The sequence below is a fragment of the Artemia franciscana genome, unplaced genomic scaffold, assembly GCF_032884065.1.
Source record: "Artemia franciscana unplaced genomic scaffold, ASM3288406v1 PGA_scaffold_56, whole genome shotgun sequence".
In the NCBI taxonomy this organism is placed as follows: domain Eukaryota; kingdom Metazoa; phylum Arthropoda; class Branchiopoda; order Anostraca; family Artemiidae; genus Artemia; species Artemia franciscana.
Genome location: NW_027062696.1, coordinates 545,211 through 559,141, shown reverse-complemented (window position 1 = coordinate 559,141; position 13,931 = coordinate 545,211). Strand labels below are relative to the sequence as shown.

The window sequence follows — 13,931 nt, the reverse complement described above, 5'->3', positions numbered from 1 at the left end:
GTAACACTAAGCCGTCTGAGGCCAATACAGCTGCGTACGCTCATTCTCCGCCCAATCTATTCAAAGATTCACTCTTTAACCATCCCATGAAGTTCCAATTTTCTTGAAATCCTTCCTTATGATCTCTTCCCAGCCCATTCAGGAACGACCAATCTTTGGCAATCTGTCATCTGTTATCCGTAAAATGTGTCTTATTCATCTCAATCCTTCTTTCATTGTAGCTCTAGAGAGTGGGACAGAACCATATTCTCTTAAAAATCTAGGCTTAATGTATTTATTAGGCTTAATGTATGACATCAGGTCAGTCAATCAGGGTGTCCAAAACTATCGTTAAATAATTCCTTTGGGAAATATTTAACCGATCATCCTCTGTCTTTCGAAGCGTCCACTTTTCAGAACCTCTTCTTGACCTCTGTCATTAGGGTAGCTTCTATTATTCTAGTCTTAGTACACTAGCCTACCTTAATTGAATGCCAGTAGGCTTTTAATTCGCGAGAATTTAACTTAGGGAACAGAGAGCTATCAAAATATCTTTGCACAGTGGTTTGTTCATCATTTTAAAATTGACTTAATGCATGACGTTTTCCGATATTTTATTGTGTTGACCTTGGGAGTAGTATTTGCTATTGTATATTTTGTTCAGTATTGACACACTTATGTTAGCTTATAGCTGTTGTTGTGAATGAATATTGGATTCTACTCTTAAGCTCGGTTTTTGTCACATTACCAGTGTTTGAAAACCAAATATTCCCCGTTAAAACCCATAGGTTTGCAATAAGAGGGGATGGGATGGGATGGGATGTTTATTCTCTCTGCACCCGTATTGAACGCTTAATCCCAATTTGTTCCTTCAAACGTGGTAAAATCTCTCATTCATCTGAGGAACCTGTCATGGAACTTTGAAAATGTGGGCCTAAATAGTCTGCTTACTAAAACCGTGCTAAATACCGCTGATATCACCTAACAGCGGATATGCAACTATCCAATACTTTACAATTACTAGTGCGTTGAATAAATGATCTAAAATCAAAGTTAATTTTATTATGAACCTCTTATCAAAAAGTTCGGTAACAAACTGTAAGTAAGGAGCTACTTGGCCCAATAGTAACTGAAACTCTAAAAAAAAGTAATTTTGATAGTAATGCTTCAAAAGAATTGGCTTTTTATGCTGATTCCAAATATGTAAAATTAATCTGATGTTGCTCATCAAAAGCTGCGAACCGAGAAAATTTCCCTGATTTTGGAAAAAGGGTAAAATATCCTGAAAGGTAGAACAATCCTAATGAAAATCACACCACCATATTCAGCATATCAGACCACCCTACTGTAGTGGTTTGAAGCTCCTATCTACAAAAATGAGGAACGTTATATTTCTTGCCAGAAGGAACATTACGGATACGTGTTTTTTTATATTATTATTGTTTCCCCCACGGGCAATTCTATCGAGCAAATGGTCCTCGAAGAAGTTTTTTTTTAACTGAATATAAGGAGCAACTTTAAAACTTAAAACGAAAAAATTATTATGTATATGAGGCGGGGGGGGGGGTCTGCCCCCTTTTCAACCCCTCGCTTGTTAAGCTGAAGTTTTTAGTGGTTTATAAAAAGCTTCTTTCGAATTCGAATACAACAACTCATATGTTTCAGCAGTTATTCTTGAATAATTTTGACAATAAGTCAAACTTTAGAGTAAAAAGTGAGGGATTGGGGAGGGGAAAAACCCCCTATTTGTAATATAATCTCTGTTCATTTTAAGTTTAATGTTGGTACTTGATTTCAGTTGAAAAAATTGTGTTTTTTCACACAAAATGGGTTGAAATCTGACAATCCGTTCTGGTAGATGGCCTGATTACAAGATTATATACCTTCCCCATAGTACCCAAAGAGGGAGTTTTTGTTTTGTAGGCAAAAAAGTACAAGTATTAAACTCCTGTTACCAACTGAGCAAGGTTGAAATTCAGTTCTGAAAAAGCGTCTTGAGGACAAAAAATTAGATAACATGATGACAAAACTTTGGAACCCCTTTCCCAGAAAAGGTCAAAGTGCACACTGGCTCCAAAATTGCCAAACCAGGACATTTCCTCTTTCTTCCAACTAAGTTTGCTTTATATTTAATAACCGATTCTGGTAGGTTTAGTGATCACAAGAATTTAGGGTTTCTCTCCTTTCCCTCCCCTTTAAAAGTTAGACGAGGTTCTGATCCTCATCAGATTCCCATCTGATTTTAGCGTAAAGAATGAGGAAATAGGGATGGGTTACGCCCAAATCCCTTTACGGGATAATTTCTGTTCATTTTAAGTTTTACTGTTGCTTCTTAATTTCAGTTGAAAAAGTTTGAGTTTTTCCCACAAAATGTGTTGAAATCTGACAACCCGTTCTTCTAGATGGTCTGATTACAAGATTGTATACCTTCCTATAATATCCAAAGATGTAGTTTTGGTTTTTTAAGGCAACAAAGTACAAGTATTAGCCCCTATTACCAACTGTGTAAGGTTAAAACCCGGTTCTGGAAAAGCGTCTTGAAGACAAGAGACTAGACACTGTGATGAAAAAACTTGGAACCCCTCCCCCATTCCAGACATGGCCAGAGTACACACTGGCCCCAAAAATGAACAACTAAGACATTTTCTGTTTCTTCTGACTAAGATTGGTTCATATTTGGTTACCAATTCTGGTAGATGTCCTGATCACATGAATTTAGGGGGTGCTCTCTCTTCCCTTCCCTTTAAAGGCCAGATGGAGCTTTGATCCCCAAAAAGTATATTGGGTAGTTAGTTCTTTCTTTATGTCTAGTTTTGTTTTGCTAGTTTGCTAGTCCGAGAACATCTTCAGGTGAATATCCTGATGAATAACAATTTTGGGACCTCCTCGCTGTATTTATTGAGGGATCGTGAATGAACTCCTAATAACAACGCTTGGGACATTTTGTCTTTTTCACGCCAATTGTTGTTGATACCTGAAAATCTTTACAGTTATGCGTCCTATTGACAATAATTTAAACTCCTCTCCTTTTTCCCACAGAGGCTGGTTCTAATACTAGTACGCTAGCCCTTACTTCCCTCCAAGTTTGACCCAAGTATAACAATCCCTTCAAATACATGTCATGTTGAAAATAATCTGGGGATCACATTGGTCGTTCTGTTCGAGAATCTAAGTTTCTATAATTGTATTTTTGTCACAATTGAAAAAACACAACAATAACGGAGCAAAAAAAAAAAAAAAAAAAAAAAAAAAAAAAAAAAAAAAAAAAAAAAAAAAAAAAAAAAAAAAAAACTGAGGCCTTTTAGCGAATAAAAATGCAAAAAGAAATGGATATGAAATATACCAGAAAAAGGCTAAACTAATTTAAAGGAAACATTTAACAGCGAAGAAAAGAACCCGTTTCTTTTCCTAGTGATTGTCTTGACACCCCAAAAGCACAGTTAGGACTCGTGCTTTGCCCAAGATCAAACACCCCCTTCAAGTAGATATGCAAATAGCAAGTTTTTTAGGAAACCCCACTCCCAAAAACCATTCTCAGCAGAATTTAAATTTATAACTTGCCTGGTAGGGACCTGATAATATTGCTTTCCATATTTCAAGCAAAAACTACTTTCATTTTTCTATTTTTATCAGTATAATTTCTAGAAGATAGCTAAATTGATTTATGCCTTCGTCCTGTTTTGCTATGATTATCTTTGAAATTTATACGAGTGGTTCCTGCCAAATCCATTAACTCCGTAAAAGAAATCCTGGAAATATATGAAAAAGAAGAAAATTTCTTCTTTTTTTTATCATGAACCGACTCTATTTCTGTAATGTAGATGATCATTATCTAGTGGGGATAGTGTGGATATTTCTTTGTCTCTTTCTTAGCTGATGTGTTTGAGTCTTAGGGACAGTCTTAGTTAATTAAATTGAATTGTAAAAAAAGGATTTCGTCTTCAATGGTGAAAATTTTCCTGTTAATTTTCACAATTAATTGTAGAGAATCTACATATATCATCGTTGAAATCACCTACTCCATTGACTCATTGTACAAACTACAGTACAAACTTTTTTTGTGTTCTGTCAGTTTTAGCTTCATCTTATGAAGCCAAGTACACGATAAAATATTTTTAGGTCACTCGTACTAGCTGCACATATTCTACTTAGCAAATATTATTAGATTATATCTTACATGCTCTGCACCGTTTTCTACTACTATTTCTAAGCCGCTGATCAGACCCACATTAGACCGACACAGCGCAAAGCTCTATCAGTGTCTTGGCTTCCTTACGGGCTGAACTCCGCGACAGATTTGTACGAAGTTGCCCAACTTTCTAGATTTAGCTTTATTCTCTAAGTTATTTGCTTCTGTTTATCCGAACTTACTAGACACTAGGTTTTGAATGTTCTGTTTTTTATTCTTCTTTTTTAGTAATCTTCGAAAAAAATGATTGTTCCGTTTATACTAGGTACTCTGATGTGACGCTAGCAAGTAAAACAGACTAACCTTAGATTCTTTTTTTCTATGAATTTTGATGTACAGGTAATATATGTTTCTCTGTTTGTTTGCTAGAAATGCTATGTTTTTAGCCAATACATTTAAAACTGAATAGTTTTCGTGAGGAATAGTTTTTCTACCTAGAGGTGAAGTAGACTGCCTCCTTAATGATACTAAACTGCTAAATCCTTAACAGTGAAATTAAAACTAAGGCATGTCTTTTACACTAAACGCGGGAGTAGCCTATTACGTAGATTTGAGAGTACCATTACACCTAACCTAAAAATATAGTCCAACAATAGGAAAAAAGCTCTGTGGTTACTCCAGCCCGACTCTAAAATACATTGCTAGTTTCTTAATTGGCTGATAATTCAGTAGGTTGTACGAGGGAGAGCATCCCCACTAAGGGGTTAGGTGGACTACATCCTTAATATTCTTAAACTACTGAAGTCTGATAAATTAAACTAATATTAAGGCCTGTCTTTTGCACTAAACGCGGCAATACTCCAAAGATGCAAAAACATCATTTCGTTTAACCTAAAAACATACCCGTCGAATAGCTAAAAAGGGAAAAAATTTGCAGTTCATTCTGCCCAACCCTGTCGCACATTGTTTTCTAACTGATCTGGGGCTTCCATTCAGTCAATAGCAAAAAGGAATATGTTACCTGCGATGGCCAGGAAGAATCTAGTGGCGAGGGGTATTTTTTGCCCTACTCGTTGAAACTCAACAGGTCTGAACAATTAATTTAGATTTAAAGTTATTAATGTTAAATTCTACCACTTCTACAACTAACACATCATCACAACACCAAGCCACCTGAGGCCAGCACAGCTACACATGCTCCTCCTCCATCCCCATCTATTCAAAGCCTCCCTTTTTACACTCTCCCAGGAAGTTCCCATTTCCTTTAAATCTTTATTTATGATGTCCCCCTACCAAAGACGAGGACCACCTGCTTTCCGTTTAGCCCTAGACGGTTGGCCGGAAAAGACAATCTTCGGCAATTTTTCATCCTTCATCCACAGAATGTGCTCTAGCCACCACAACCTTTCTTTCATTATAGCCCTAGAAAGCGGGATCGAACTACATTTGTCGTACAGCGTACTGTTTGAAACACGGTCAGTCAGCCGGGTACCCAGAACCATCCGTAGGCAATTTTTCTGGAAAACATCTAGTAAATTTTCATCTGCTTTTTGGAGCGCCCAAGCTTCAGAGTCATATTTGACCACTGTCATCACTGTAGCTTCTAATATTCCGATCTTGGCAATTTATTCGTCTGAACTTCGTTTTAACTGTGAAAAAACACCTTGAGCCTTGGCTATTCTACTTTTAACAACTTCACTGAGGGGTTTGCATGGGAGGATCTTTCCATGGGAAAGAGAATTTTCATGAAGGGGGCGCTGGATTTTCCAGCATTATTTAAAAAAAAATGGGAAATTAAATAACTAAAAGCAAGTTTTTTTCAACTAAAAGTAAGGAGCAACATTTGAACTTAAAACGAACAGAAATTATTACGTATATCAGGGGATTCATCCCTTCCTCAATACCTCCCTCTTTTCGCTAAGTATTTTTAGTAATTTCAAAAGAGGTATTTATTCTAATTAAACGGCCTTCGTGATTAAGAGGTCATTCTTAAACGATTGGAACAAAATTCTTTAGTGTAAAGATCGATGTATTGCCGAGGGAGCGAACCCCCCTCATATACGTAATAAAAATATGCGAATGTAGAAGTTCGTTACGTAAGTTAAGTCGTAAGTTATGTATATTTATTACTTAAAAAAACGTTTGTAAATAAAATTAAAAGTTTTAGTGGCCTTTTTAAGTAACCAAAAACATTGGAGGGCAACTAGTCCCCTACCCCACCCCCTTTTCTCGAAATCGTCCAATCAAAACATTGAGAAAGCCATTTAGCCAAAAAAGTAAAATTTAATATGTAAATTTCGTTTTAATTATTCATGTAAGGTGAGTCAAAATCGAAACCTGCATTAATTCAAAAACGTTCAGAAATTAAATAAAAAAATAAGCCTTTTTAACTGAAAGTGAGTAGCGACATTAAAACTTAAAAGGATTAAAGTTATTCCGTATATGAAAGGGGCTGTCCCCTCCTCAACGCCCCGCTCTTTTTGAAACAATAAAAACTTTAGCCTACAGAGTGGGGTGTTGAGGAGGGGATAGCCCCTTTAATATACGGAATAAATTCTATTCGTTATAAGTTTTAATGTTGCTTCTTACTTTCAGTTAAGAAAATCTTGTTTTTTTTTTAATTTAATTTGAAAGAAGAAGCAGTGACGCGACAGCAAATGACACTTGACGAAGGAAACGAAAGGGGAATAATCATAAATAGAGATTTTTCGTTTATCCAATGGTAAAACATACCAACTTTTTGATGAGAGTTCAAATGAAGTTGACGTTTCACTAAAAAAAATTTTACATGAGTAAAAATTTTGATTTTCTTTCAAGATACGAGCTGGAATTCACATAACGGCGTTGCTTAGTCTTTTTCACTCCACAAAATTTACAAAGGCTTTACAAAAAGACCGTTATTGTTAATCTGGCAGTAAAATATCAATTTAATCACTGTATTACGTTTTCTTATCCAAGGTGTGTTCTTTTTTTTTACAAATATTGGTCGATTGAGTTAAGTAATTGTCTGTAACAAAATTCAAAGATGTTATTCATTTCATTATAGAAAAAAGTAAATAATGTAAATATAATTAATGTAATGTAAGTAATTAATTTAATTATTTTAATTATATTAATATAATTAATTAATGTAAGTAAGTTCAAATTAATTTAAGTATGATTGCATTGGGGTTAGGAGGTTTGAAACCCGAAAATGTTTGTCAGACTCGTAAAAACGTAACAAAAATATACATAAACAAATTTTGGTGCTTTTTTAAAGTTGTGGGTGACACCCCAATTTTGTTAAATTGATTTTGTAGTTTTCCTAACTTGGTAGAATTTTGTTAGCTATCAAGCAGTTTTGTTATTGGAAAAAGAAAATAAAAGATGGATGGAACAACGTCAGCTTTAAAGCTTTAGCTTTAATTGTCTTTGTGACTAAAACCAGTCTAGCAAAAAAAAAAAAAAAAAGTTCATTATATTTGGTGTTAATGGCTAAAATTGCGATCCTTGCACATCATGCATAACAATTTTGAATCGACAAATACGTACTTTTATTATTATTTTGTGTCAGACCATAAATCATTTAAATTTCAGCGGGAGTGATTATGAGCCATAACTGGCTAGACTAAAATTATTTCCCATTCTTAAAGTTTCTATTGTCTGTTAAGGTTTTGGCATATTATTCATATGAAGTTCCACGGTTTTAATGTTTGAACGTTAAACCACAATTTCGCTTTCATTTGGCTGCTGAAATTCAGCTTTGTCGATCTGCCGAATTACGTCTCTGAAATTTGCTGCTTTTATTTAATAGGGAAATATTGAAAATTTTGGATTGGAAAATAATAAAAATTAGACTTCTCCAATTTGTTTACCAAGCTTAGACCATTCACTAAGAAAAAATATCAGTAATATCATAATTATGGTTCTTTAAATGGATAGAATAGTGAATTCTATGAGACAAGAATTCTGTCTTTCTGATGTAAGTTGAAGTTGTAGACTTGTCACAAAATCGTATGTATCAGCTGGAACATGAACATTGAACATATTTTTTGCACTGATAAGGCCGAAAAAAGACAACTTTTGGAATATTGATCGCAAAAGAAGAGAAGAACGAAAAGCATGCAGATATCACTGACAATTCCAATTAAAATGCAAGATTTTGTTAAAAATCTTTTAACCATGTTATGGTTATTTGTAATATACCACTTTTAGTTCTGTAAGTGGAAGCAGTTCGGAGATTATGGGCAGCCAGAATAGCATTGTATCTGCAGCTTTAACTAAAGGGTTATCCGATTCAGAGAGTTCGAACAAGGCTACGTCACGGATCTCATTGTTCGAGACGAAACTTGGGTCGGCAGTATGGGGAAGCGACCTGGGAAAAGAAGCTGAAACAAGTGTTACTAGTCCATCTCCATCACCTTCAAATTTAACAGATGAAGAATGTGGATTCCCGCTGAGAATATTTGGAGAAGTAAGCAATCAGATTTAATCTTTTATAAACAATTTTTTTACTTTTGACTTTTTTTTAGGAATCCTCAAAGTTCTTTCCTATAAGGAATATATTCCTAACAGTTTCTATGCTCTATATAAATGTAAAGGGTTAAACATTAAAGGGTGTAAAGGGTTACATCTACTTATTAAACGTTCCATTCAGGGTTAAAGTGTTTAACTTAAGTGGTTTAATTGGTGGGGCTACAGTAAAGTGTTCGGGGCATATCTGCAACTCTCAACTTTATAAGTATATATTTATTGCACCTTGTTTGACTCGTGAACGTTCGTAGATCATTTAGATCTAAATATATCAAATCTATTTCTAGACTAAAAATGTTCTAACGCGGATGGCAATAGGTATATATTTCACTCGTCAGCTGATTTCCGCTTCAGTTAGTATTTTGAAATTTCTGGTGCTTTTGGTTATAAATGTGAACCGAATACAAGGTATAACATTCAAAAATAATATTAAACTATTCCCATAAATCAGTTAACTTACAGATTTAGCTCTCAACGTTATCACCTTCATAGCAGTTCTCCTACCATTCATAGTGTTTCTAGAAGCTACTGCTAGGGAAGACCAATAGGGGCTGCTCTGTTTTCTCCTGAACATCGCTAATTAAGGTAAAGGTGAAATCACTTAATTAAAGATGTAATATAAATAAAAATAAAAGTTAAAGGGAGCCCAGTCAGTTGAATAACGGAGATTGTCCATAGCCGAGAGTTTTTTGGTTGTTTGAAACTATAGCACTTATACCGTCATGTAGCACTGAGAACGGGTGCGTTGTCTTATTGCAACAGAGTTCAAATTGGTGGCATGTTGTCCTTAGTTGGCTGCAATTAAGGTTTTGATATAACCGTTTGTATTATTGAAGATGATAATAATAATAGTTTATGCTTTCATCAACCATTCATCACTCCGAAGCTATGTTATTTTCATCGTACCTTAGTGTAGTACTGTTGAGTAACGGCTTGATCCTGGGATCCTAATTAGTACCAATAATTTTATTAACATTGATGAAAATAAGCAACGTTGATTTAAATTTTGACGTTTGAAAGGTGTGATGTTTTTTGCTCTTGGGAAATCCTGAACACCTCTATTTTCTGGTATTTTCTTTCAGGATTGTTCGTAAAAGTCACTTTACTTTTGTGTTTAATAGAAATAATGACCGATTCCAGGAAATTTTGCTTATTTCTGGTGTGTTCTAGTGTGTCCACGCACACATCTTTTATGGCACATTTTCTGGTAACCCGATTGGAATCTTTGAGCGGAAATGCGGGAAGAAACTCTATCTTCCCTCCTGCTTTACATCTCCCCTCTTTTTACCCCCTCTTCTCTCTATTTCTCTCTCTACCTTTATCTCTGTCCAGCTAACTTTGACTATTTCTTTCTCTGTTTTGGATTTAGACGATAACTGAATTTTGTAAGTATTATAACATGTTAGGCAACTTGGGAATATCAAGCGACTTTACTAATAAATATGCTTTTACGTCTCCTAAACATTTGATGCTATATATGCTACAATGTGCTTATCAAACAATATTTTCGTCATTTTGTTTCCGGATGAATTGGTTCATCTTAGAACTTAATTTGTTCCATTTGTCACTAGAAAACGCTTTCTAAAATCTTAGAAGTCTTAATATACCAGTTTCTTTGAACTCGTTCTACTAAAGATATTGAATGCCTGCTCATCCAAAAAAGACATTATAATCCTCATCTCTAAAACTGCCAGCTAACTTCCAGATTTCAGTTTTCCAGTTCCGAAAATTCACTTAGGAAAATCTTCTAATTCCTAATTTATCTATGGCTTACATCCAATTTTTTTTTGCGGAAAATTTTAATGAATTCAGTAAAAACTTAACGGATCCTCTTTTTATTTGTCTAAATCTATCCAATGACATCCAATGACAATAATAAATCTGATCGGATGGCTTTCTCTAGCTGGTGTACAGAGGTGTGTCAGAAGTGGTGATAACGGCCAATTGGTTTTGTCGGACTGATCAGTAATATGAAACGGTTCCTGATGAAGGTGTGTACATTTCGACTGCAAAAAGGAGTAGCACCAGGTTTCTGACTCACGAGAATGTAACAACCAGGAAATTTTGTGAAGACCAATGGAAAAATTTTGACGTTAAATACGGATAAGACGTTCTATTATTCTTGAATATTTTAAGACGTTCTTTACGCCTTCCAATTCGCAACTATCAGTGTTTGTCAGCAATTTTCTGTCAGCTCATCGGAGTAAAAGTGGAAATTGGTTATTGAAAGAAAATTCACGAGAAACATATGAATTAGTTCAAAAGATAAGAGTTTGAAAAAACAAAACTTTTACTAGACTGGATCCAAGGACGTACACAGGAATTTTTTCGAGGGGGGGGGGCAAAACCTTCGAAACAGCAGATATAAAGTAACACTTTTTTTATTCAGTAATGCAAAAAGCACGTATATCGGAAAATACAGACTAACTTTGATCTGTAGTATTGTAGCGGATGGGAGGAAGAAGACTGAAGCCTCACAAGTACGTTCTAGGCTCAGGTTATGTTCATAGCGATTTAGAACCAGTGATTAATCTATTATATCCCGCTCAAAGGGAAATTCTAGGGTTAGCAGTGCAATATGGGTGCTGTGTGGGGTAGTTCTTCTTTTGCAAAAACGTAGATTTTAATGAAAAATGATAGTTTCCAAAATTGATCCATTAAAAGCTGTACTTTATCCTGAAAAGGGGGGATAAACGCCCTAATATCTAGGATAATTCTATTTTGCTGTGGAAAGCAAACTCTCTTTACAAAAAAAATAACAGTACAATGGCTAATTACTTCAAAGAGGGTAAAAATTTAGACAGAAAATGGGTTAATAATTGGGTAGTGACTTGACCGGATAATTGCATGCTGTAAAAATCCCCCCAAAAAGGCTTCACACAGGTATCTAGATTCTTAATAAATGTCCTACTTTTGCCAGAAATCCGAAGAAACTATGGGAAAATTAAACATTTCACAAAATTTCGGGGTGGGGGGACCGGGCCCGAAACCCCCCCTCCTGCGTACTTGCCAGGCTGGATCATCTCCGAAATTATTTGTTGTAAACCAACAAAAGAATTTATAAGCTGTAAGGAGTATTATGAGTCTCAGAGGCTCTGTCAATATTCTTAGTGTATGAAATCGTCATCAGTTTTTGAATGTTGCGCTATAAACTCAACAAAAGCAATTGAGTTTGTCAGAAAGCAAAACATTACAATTTTTCTAGCTAAAAGTTTTTTTTGCTCATGGATATGCAATTGTTGGTAAAACTTGTTGCCTGACAATGTGTACACATTGTGTACACGTATACTGACAGTATACAACTGCTTACGTTACTTTTTTTTCCTAGTTCAAGGAGATGGTGGAAGGCCTTAAAGGGTTCAAAAATGAGAGAAGAGAAAATAGTGCATATTTACAATGTAAAGCATATTATTTTGTAATAAAAAGTAACACTATGTGTTGAGACAAGCGACGCTTTTAAGATATAGTATCAAAACTATTTTAGACCTGGTGTCAAAACTTGGGCTAGTCCCCTTACTTCTTATTGATTTACGTGCCTGTTTATTTGGCAATAGGAAAAATCTGTTTGAAACAAATTTGCAAGAAATGAAGTAATGAGCTGATGGACATGGAAGGTCATCAAGAACGCTTTAGAAAAGCTAATTTCATCAAAAGATGTTGTGAAAAAGATCCATTGTTTTTTGAAATTAGTAGAGAGAGAGAGAGAGAGAGAGAGATCGGTATATTTAAAAACTATCGTAGCATAGCTAAATTCAGTTTTTTCACAAAAATCACACACCACAACTCAGCATTAAAAACTGATGTGAAGAAAGGCACAAATGAGTTGGCGTATCGATTGGTTCGTACTTTAGGGGGTACAAGTTTATTTTGTAACCGAGTTCGGCTTTTGGGAGGGGCTGGTTCGGGTAGTAGTGATCGGTGGCTCTTATTGGCTAGGACGAATTTCCCAAATTGGTGAATAAGGTGTTCAAGCCGGACTTTAAATGGAGATAAATTTAATTTAGCGAGGGCTTGATCATAGGGTATGCCACGGTTTCGGAGAATAATCCTTGTTGCTCTTTTCTGGACTTACTCTATGTCGCGTAATAGGTACGCTGTGCGGATAGCAGATGGACCCCACACTGGGCACGCGTACTCGAGCAACGGGCGAACATAACAAATGTAGGCATGGAGAAGACTTTCAGTATCACACCCAAAACGCCTCATTTTGGTAAGTGTCTGAAGGCTTGCATTAGCCTTATGGACGGTTAAATTAATATGGGCACTGAAACTACAGTCACTAGTGAAAGTTACTCCTAAGATTTTTATTTCGTTCACAATCGGGAAAGGAACTAAAGGCATATCTATATTCCGCTTCAGAGGGTTGAAACGAATTATCTTCGACTTGGCTACGTTAATGGTAAGACCATGACTTGAGCATTCGGTCTTTAGCTGATCAAATAAATGGTCTGAAAACTGCTTTGTTATGATAGTGTTTTCGACCAGTTAAGCGAGCACTATGGACAGATCATCTACAAACTTGTAACGGTCGTCGTGATGGTTAAGCAGGGAATTAATTACAGCCAGGAAAATTATTCCAGCTAATTTTGTGCCTTGTGGGGCCCCGCAAGAAGTATCTGACCATGATGAATCCGAATCGTTTTCGTGGAGTGCAAAGACTTTTTGTTTTCGGCCAGTTAAGAAGTCAAGTACAAGGCCAAGGGTGCGTCGTTTGGCCCCCATTTCCTGGAGATTCATGCCTGAAGTCCGGTGGCGGATTAGGTCAAAGGCCTTTCGGAAATCCACTGCGCAAATGTCGACGAAACAGCTACCTTTTTCAAGCCATTGGAGGACGCAGTCAAAGAAGAAACTTGAGTATAAAAGCCTCAGTTACTTTTGCCAAACAAGGTGTAAGTGAGATCGGGATGAGATCGTCGCATGCACTAGGGGCGCGCTTTTTTGGAATAATTCTAATATAGGCCCTTTTCCACTATGACGGGAAATAGCCAGAAGCAAAACACTCGTTAATGATGCTGGACAGTGGTAATGCTCTGAAGGCTGCATATTCACGTAGCAGTTTGGCAGGTAATTCACCAGGCTATGAAGATGTATTCGGTTTGATCTTCCGTAATTCCGTGTAAACATCAAACTTACTGACTATTATGTTGTTCTCAGGCTCACATTTTCAAGTATGGTGGACTTTTCATGAGCCGTAATAGTTGGATAGGTAGTACAGATCTTGGTGAAGAATTCACTCACTTCTTCTGCACTGATTAAGGACCCACCATCATTGCTGATCTTTACGCTGCTGTCAAAATCTTGGCCGGCCACT

General features: G+C 36.0%; 1 protein-coding gene across 3 annotated transcripts in view; it reads left to right on the top strand.

Annotated features, from left to right (window-relative positions):
• Positions 1-13,931, top strand: part of LOC136042027 (late secretory pathway protein AVL9 homolog) — a 111,333-nt gene that overhangs the window by 43,866 nt on the left and 53,536 nt on the right. For all 3 annotated transcript variants that reach the window (XM_065726885.1, XM_065726882.1, XM_065726883.1), the window contains one exon: positions 8,303-8,561. In XM_065726885.1, coding sequence (XP_065582957.1) covers positions 8,303-8,561 — 259 coding nt within the window. The remainder of the gene's footprint in view (positions 1-8,302; positions 8,562-13,931) is intronic.